General features: G+C 33.8%; 1 protein-coding gene across 2 annotated transcripts in view; it reads left to right on the forward strand.

Moving 5' to 3' along the window:
* The window catches only part of LOC106457738, a 60,745-nt gene that overhangs the window by 43,246 nt on the left and 8,522 nt on the right, over window positions 1–8,977 (forward strand). For both annotated transcript variants that reach the window (XM_022383758.1, XM_022383759.1), the window contains one exon: window positions 6,810–7,083. In XM_022383758.1, the coding sequence (XP_022239466.1) occupies window positions 6,810–7,083 (274 nt within the window). The remainder of the gene's footprint in view (window positions 1–6,809; window positions 7,084–8,977) is intronic.

The following is an 8,977-nucleotide window of genomic DNA, read 5'->3' on the forward strand; positions in this document are numbered from 1 at the left end:
AGCGCAGATAGCCCTCGTGTAGCTTTGCGCGAAATTCAAAAAACAAACAAACAATAACGGGAGCACCGAACAGGAAAATTACAAAGTAATCCGAATTTGAAACCCCAACTGAGTTTTCTGCTATGTGAGAAATTAGGAGACTAGACGCGTGTGATATTAAGTGAAACAATCTTTATTACAAACAAAACAAATATATATATGTACAGCCTGCATAGTTACGTAGATAAGAAGACGATCACTTCTACTGGATCAGTAAATCTATTGGCAGCTTTCTTTCAAGACAGATCTTCGTCGAGCTAAACATTTAAATAACCAAGTAGAACTCTGAAAGAATATAAGTTTCGATATAAGAGAGAAGCCTCTTATGCTTTCTTTGCTATAGTGTCACCATGTGACTCGTCGTTCTCTTCTAGCATTCGTCGGCTTTAACATATAGATGTCGTCCACTCAGCCATCGAAGAATGTTGCAACTAATATTAATAATTACAACACATGATCAATAAATCTTTATTTTGCCAACAAATAAAATATGTTATTAGCTTAAAATCATGAATAATATTCAACGTTAAATTGGTACACAATTAAAAACATTTTATTTAGGCCTATCTATGGCCTTCATAAAGTTGACGACTCTACATGTTTAGACGTTACAACGTTGAATTTTTTGTTCTTTCTATAGCAGGTATCTTCTTTCCCGAGAAGATGTTTCAGTAACATTGCAAAGGTCAGAGTGATTTTTGTACACATAGTGTGAATCAAAGCTTATAAAAAGCACTCTAACCAGTACCAATAATCACAATACATGATCAATAAATCTATAGCCACCAACAAGTTTGAAAAATTGCTCCCAAGTAAGCAGATCGAGCGATTGTGATAATGCTTAGAAAGAATGAGTTGAACGCGTCTTAGTCGTATGTGTCACTTCTCTATAAACTTATTTCTCTGAACAAAAGCAAACATTTCAGAGGTAAATGCATTTCGTGACTTTAAGCGAATTCTTGAAAAAGTCACAATCTTTAGGAGAGTATAAGTATTTTCATGTAAAAGATCCTTTGGATTTAGTTTTTATTGATAATATTCAAGAATGTAAATATTACATCTGTTTTAAAGCATGTATCTCAAATAATGTTTATTTGTTGTTAAGTGCAAAGCTACACAATGGTCTATCTGTGCTTTGCCCTCCGCGGGTATCGAAACCTGATTTTTAGCATTATAAGCCCTCAGACTTACAAATGAGCTGTGAGGTGGAGTATCTCAGGTCAGAATGTATACATTTTAGGGCAGAACGAGGCCCAGTGATTAGCGCACCGGAATGTGGATCTCAGGTTTTGTGGTTTGTGCCCCGTTACGGCTTAAAAATAGTGACGGTTAAATCTCAGTCTAACAAAAGTAACCCAAGAGATGACTGTTGGTGATGTTGACTAGTTGCCTTCCCTCTAGTCTATCACTTTAAAATTAGCGACGGCTAACGCAGATAGCGCCTCGAGTAGCTTTGAGCGAAAATTCAACAAACAAGCAAACCAAGATAAGGAAGGAATTTAAAATATCGTGATTTTTTTTATTTGCTAACAGAATGATATATAGTTTGTATGAGTTAATCCAACAATGGCAAAGGACGTCCGCAGAAAAAATTAGGCGGGGAGGGGCCAAGTAACCCAAGTTTGTTTGTTTTTAATTAAGCACAAAGCTACACAATGGGCTATCTGTGCTCTGCCCACCACGGGTATCAAAACCCGGATTCTAGCGTTGTAAGTCCGCAGACATACCGCTGTGCCACTGGGGGGCAACTCAAGTTTGAAAAAATAATGAAATCGAAATAGTTTTTTTTATGGAAGACTAGAAGTCGTCACTTTTCTGGCACGGGCTGAATAAATAAAAGAAACTATGATTCGGTTAAAATATCTTAAATAATTACTGTATCAACCCGGATTCTTGCGCTGTAAGTCCGCAGACATACCGCTGTGCCACTGAGGGGCGCTTGAAAGAAAAGCGTAACGAGTATAACAATAAAGTATTTACATAAAACTATGAGGCGTGTCACAGTTGTGCCTATTTCCGATGAAACAAAATTCTTACATTTTTTTTATCTAAGTTATAGGCAAGTAAGCAGTAAATAACTACAACTTTGGTCATTTTTGCCTCTCATATTGAAAGTTTTCATTTGATAATTTTAAATCCAGAGAACCCAAAGTAGACAACTAGTATTTGGTATCGAAACGTTGTACATTTGCTGTCATGTTAAACTTATATTAAAGTTTTTCTTCATTACCCATTTAAGCCGTCTCCAGCCATTATTAGTCTCAAAGTGGGTTCCTCGTCATCGAATTTGAACACTCCAAATAGGTTTATTTTCCTTTCCTTCACAAATAGTGTTAACTTTATATCTATGATCAAAGTCAGATAAGGATGTGGACAAAACCAGTTTAATAACTTTCTTTAAACAGTAGTAATACACTACTTTGTAAGTAGACCTAAAATAAGACTCAAAACTCGAGCGCTTTCTAATAGTTGACTATTCTTCTTCAGGAGAACAAAGAAGAAGAATAGTCAACTATTCGAAAGTGCTGTCACACCAAACATGTTCGCCCTTTCAGCCGTGGGGGCGTTATAATGTGACGGTCAATCCCACTATTCGTTGGTAAAAGAATAGCCCAAGAGTTGGCGGTGGGTGGTGATGACTAGCTGCCTTCCCTCTAGTCTTACATTGCTAAATTAGGGACGGCTAGCGCAGATAGCCCTCGTGTAGCTTTGCGCGAAATTCAAAAACAAACAATCGAAAGCGCTCTGGTTTAGGGTCTTATTTTAAGTCTATTACACTTTATATGTGATCCTTTGTGCTAACTCTTTTATCAAAATCTACATTATAAGTATTCAGTTACCAGAACTATAAGAATGGATGAATTCTCGGACAATTAACTATTCTATTTTGTCTGTAGACACGCAAACTTGTGTGACTGGAACTACGATATTATCTAATAACTTACTGAGTAACAGAACAACTGGAGCTACTTTAGTAATCATAGAACAACCCAGTTACAGTTGTCCTAGTGTAGGTAAGAGTGCAAAATAAACCTGAACCTAAGATAAATATGTAATGTTGCAGTAAAATATCAACTATTACAAAGTGAGATGCTGCGTATCAGATACAATTCACTATTATTAAAGATATGTACTGTATCATAAAATCTTCACCTATTACGACCTATTAATACCTTAACTATTACCACGCTGTAAACCAAAATCACGTCAACATAACCAGAAATAGCTTGTCCCGCGTTTGTCCTTAGGATGACCTTTAAAAACTGGTCAAAATTAAATCACGCAGTGGGGTGAAGAGAAACAAAAGTTTCTGAGCGCCATTGGTTATATTTCATCCCCCCAAATTCCCACCATGTCAGGATAGACTGGACTGGTAAGTTTACTGAATTAAAACGTTAAATCCGGGGTTAGAGTCCTCGTGGTGGATAGAGCACAGATAGCCCATTTGCGCTAAAACCACCGCTACCACAAGAACTATTTATTGATAACACTTTTTTCACTAGTTATTTCTAGTCCAGTGTGCATAAAATCAGATCATAGACAAAAATGTTCAACAAATGGATTTCTTTCATTAATGTATTTAATATCGTCATGGTGTTAACGTTTCTTATTATCAAACACTACATCTACAAGTCCAATCTGAAACATTTATTCGTTCAAATAATCTTGAAAATCAAATAAAAAATAACAGAACAAAATTTTACAGGTTTACCTGTACATCTTATATAGTTAAGTAGAACAATCCTTAAGTAATACCAATCAATGTAGTTTGACTAAAATTTGAACTACATTTATTACAAATAGAATCAAAAATAAGAAAAAAATATATATAAATGTAGCTACACCTTAGTTAATCACATGAGTAATAATAACGTAATCCCAACAATTCCTGGTTTTCATTTTCTTAGGTAAGTTTTTAAATTCTGTTAAAGATAGGACAAGTTTGAAGATGACCTCTTTGTCTTCCATACCAAGGATGACTTTGAAGAAACTGTAGCACCTTGCCAATCTTTATTTGGTATGCTAGATTAAATACATAATGCACTGTCGTAAATGCCTAAAGTGCGCTTAAAACATCTGTTGTGTTTACAACTTTTATCTCTTCAAACAAAATCATATATTGGTTTGAAGAATGGAGAAGGATTTCTCTTCACCAGCCCTGGTGAAGTCGCAAGGGCAAAATGTTGGCTGAAATAAAAAGTTTTTTACTTGGAAAGAAAAGGTAATTGTTTTCAGACTTTATTGTCAAAATGTCTAAAATATTTAATTTCAGATCTTTAATCATAGCACTTTAAATAGAATCAGTGATATTGTATTCTTTTTTTTTCTTGGTAATAAATGAAATCTGTGATTAGAGCAGTGCAAATCTATATCATTAGATTATATCATTTACCAAAATAGCTATAGTGGCTTGTAGTCTGTATACTGATATCATTACACAAGTATATATAGTTACATTAGACACACATATATTCCCCTCCCCTACACTCGTACGTCTATATATATATACATATAAAAAAGCACTGTTTGCTTTCATATCATTTGGGTGAAATTGATAAAAATAATGACATATCTGTGAACGTTATTTCGTATTTATACTCCTTTTATCTTCGAATTTTATACACGTTTTCTATATCATTTATCATCAATTGCTTGCAGGTCTATGACTGTTGGTTATAAGACCCCCTAAAAATAAATGAGTCACACCAAAAAGAGTAAACAATAACCCCGTCAATAGTACAATTAATTTCGATAATTCTACTGGGTTTCCTGTTTATTTTATATAGTAAATCAGTGATTTCATCTTTTTTTTTTCATTTCTTTACACTCAGTGTTGCAGCAAGCATAAACATAAAAATACGCAATATGTGGCAATATGTGATCCCTGCCAGTAGTGGACAGTACAGATACAATTCGGTAATTTGAGGCTTAAGGTGTGGGTTACGACAGCAGGAAATACCATTCATTCTGACTCATTTATGAAAATTCCGAACCTTTTTATCAACCGTGTTAACACATTGATGGTTGAGAAGGTGTATTCCAGGATATATGTGGGGAAGCACATTATTCTAACACAATAGTAAATTAGCAGACAACGATCTTTAGGCATAGTGCTATTTATTTTAAAAACATATTACATGTTTCGACAGAACATTGGTCTGTCCTCTGAAGATTTATACTTATTACACTTATTGAAAATATGCAGCATCATTATGTGACAAAAAGTGAATTTACTGTATTTTGAAATCTTTCAGTCTTTTTTTATCCTTATTAAGGCATTTTCCAGCACAATTCTCATGTTTCATTTTCATAAATTATTAAAATATTTTTAGAAACTCTAAAGTATGTAGCTAATAAAGAGATATAACATTTTAATAGTTTACTGATTTACGAGGGTTGTTCGAAAAGTTCGTGGTCCGACTAAAAAAGCCGAATAGTATGATTTTTTTTCTGATAAGTATTAAGTTTGAACCTTTTTATGTGTAAACAACCCGTGACATATAACTTAACGAGTTTATTTTGTGTGTTGTGGATTTATGAAGAAAAGATGTGAGCAGTATTGAACGTTAAGGAGAAGATCGAACTTCGTGCAGTGATCAAATATATTGTTAACAAGAAATTCACTAAGACATTGGAAGCAACATTAGGAGAGGGCGCTCCGGAATATTCAACAGTGAATAAGTGGTGTGTTGAGTTTATGCGCGATAGACAATAATGTGAAGATGATCTGAGGTCAGGTCGGCCTTCGGCATCGACCACAATATATTGTAGATAAAGTTTATTATTTGGTTATATATGGTAGAAGGATTACCATTAAGAAGTTAGAAGGGGAAGTGGAAATCCGTAAAAGTACTGTAGCAAGAATTTTGAGTGACAGTTTGAGCAAGAGTAAGGTTAATACCAGATGGGTTCCAAAAAGCGTGTCATCTGAGTAGAAATTGATCCGAGTTGTTAAAAGTCCACGCCTGCTCCAAAGGTGTGAATAGATGCGTAACTATGGAATAAATGTGGCACTTCAACCTAGAGACAAAAATGCAAAATTTGCAATGGATACACCGAAGTTCACCCACTCAAAGAAGTTCAAGTCATAGCATCAATTTTTTTTTGGATGCCAAGGGCGTTTTACTAGTTGATTATTTGGAAAGGGTTCAAACCGATACAGGAGATTACTATGCATCTTAATCGCGTATTGCTTTGAACGCTATCCATGATGCTGGCTTCGAATTATTCAGTCACCCCCTTATTCACCGGCTTTAGCTCCAAGTAATTTTTTTTTCTTTTTCCTAACCTTATAATCTTTCTAAAAGGCCTAAGATTTAAGAATGGTGATGATCTCATACAAACCGTCCAGTCATGGATTGAAGACCAAGTGGTAGAGTTCTTTCAGAAGGGCATAATAGCCTTACACCACTGATAGTGCAAGTGTATAGACTCAAGAAGAGATTATACTGAAAAATAAATCATAGTTGAACCATTGCCTCTTGCCTTTATAGACCTGAGCACGAACTTTTCGGACACTTCTTGTAAATATATCTTATTCCAAGTAATTTTTGAAGAGATTGTGGCTTTTGTTTACTCATAAGTATATCTTACGTGACGATTAAATGTAAAAACACGTGTAAGATCAGCTATCAGTAATGTGCTAATTTTAACCTGCTTTCCACTTGGTTATTTTAACATCACTGATAATGATTAGCGGGGAAAACTCGTGTAAGATAAGCTTTCAGTAATGTGCTAATTTTAACCTGGTTTCTACTTGTTTGTTTTAGAGCGTATATTTAGTAAAGACTGGAAGGAGGAATATGTCGTGCTCTTCAATGATAGTACTCTCGTGTGGTTTAAAGACAAGGATAAGATGGAACCGGAAGGAAGTGTCATCATAAAAAATGCGCCAGAATTGATGGCTTATGGTCCCTTCACAGCTCGTGTTCCGAAAAGACCTGCTTTACCAAATGGCTATAGAACTTCACAACTGTTAGCATTTGGTACCAAAGGAAAAGAAGCAGTTTACTGGTTTCTCTGTAAACATGAAGAAGACGTGATGTAAGTAGACATATGGGTAGTAAGTACTCTTTCAGAGAAGTCGTTAAAACACGTGATCTCAATGTATGCTGATTTATTGTAAAGTAAATACCCATTCATTAACGTTCGGCTAACCTTACCTGTAAAACCTACAAATATTTTGCTTTTTAGAATGATGAATTAATTCAAAAAATAATAGTAAAAACGACTTATTTCTAAATGGAATTTGTAATATTGTGGTTCTATTCTTATGTTTTTCCATGTAAAAATGTATTACACTCGACGTTTGTTTATAAAGAGAAGTGATGTTTTTTTTCACTTATTTTCAATATAAGTAAACATGAAATTTGAAGTTGATATATGTTGTTGACGTCGCCTTACATAATAATTTTTACAAATCAATAAAGTTCGATTAGAATGTTTTGATTGCCAGAGCTGATTATAAATATGCTTTTAGAGGATCCATCTTGTTTTAAGTTGTCAACCAAAACACTTTCAACCAGTTTTTGTTTTAATGTTACTGTAGTTCAACTTCTCTTTAAAAGCTGACCACAGGTCATTTCCATTCTGAAACATTTATAAATGTAAGAACGACAATACACTTTTTAATAATAAACTAGTTCAATTCTGTATTAGAAATAACTGAATGTTGATAAAACTGTTTGACAATTTATTAATATAGTTAGTTACTTGACCCAAGGCTACTTTAAGGTGTTCCCTGGCCACTTTTAAGCTCATCGGAGTAGCCATTGGTTAAAATTACATTTATAATTAAAATGTTGGTTTTTGAGAAGAACTGTTAACAATAAAAAAGAGTTAAAGTTAAAGGTGGCTACAAACGTTGACAGTGAATTAACGATAAACTTGCATTAAATGTGTGTTTGCTTTTGAAAGACGAAATTCAAAATATGTAAACTCTTTAAGAAAGCACAGATACAGATTATTTTATGTTTTCAAAATAAAGATCAGTATTACGAGCACTTAAGAGTTTAAAAATCACTTAGAGGCATTTGCTAAATTATGGCCTTTACGTGAAAGCGAAATACTATTGAAAAATGCTTGAAATTGTAATTTAATATACATATTTTAAGCAGAAGAGATAAAAAATTGACAGAGGAAGCTGACCATTTTCATATTTCATGAATATACATAAGAAGTAATTGACTTATTAAGAGTGACCTGACAGAAACAGAGATTTGAGGTATGATTTATACACGACTGCCGATGTATATTTAATGGACTAATGCTACTAATTATTCTTCCAAAGAACATAACGCGAGTTAGTAGAACCAATTTTTTTAGTCTAAACTAGTGTTTTAGAAATGAATTTTAGCACCTTGAATTAGCCATGCCCGAAAAATTTGCCCACCTATGGTGCCTGATTTCCATGATGTTGAACTGACGCACCTTAGAATTTCATTATAAATAAATGTAGCGAGTAATTTACAGAAAAAAAACAACAACAACACGTCTTTTGTAAATTTTTTGTACTCCCTGAGTCGTTGTAAAACAGAGAGAATTTAATGTAACGTAAGATTAATATTCCGAATGTAAGGTATAGATAGTACCACAGGCAAAGCAGTTCATTCCAACGCTAATTACTTCGTCTTAACATACTTTTTCTTAAAGCAACGAGCAGTATACTCTGGTATTTGATATATTATAACAGTATACTCTGGTATTTGATATATTATAGCAGTATACTCTGGTATGTGATATATTATAGCAGTATACTCTGGTATTTGATATATTATAGCAGTATACTCTGGTATTTGATATATTATAGCAGTATACTCTGGTATGGGATATATTATAGCAGTATACTCTGATGTTTGATATATTATAGCAGTATACTCTGGTATGTGATATATTATAGCAGTATACTCTGGTATTTGATATATTATAGCAGTATACT

The sequence above is a fragment of the Limulus polyphemus genome, unplaced genomic scaffold (assembly GCF_000517525.1).
Source record: "Limulus polyphemus unplaced genomic scaffold, Limulus_polyphemus-2.1.2 Scaffold367, whole genome shotgun sequence".
NCBI lineage: Eukaryota > Metazoa > Arthropoda > Merostomata > Xiphosura > Limulidae > Limulus > Limulus polyphemus.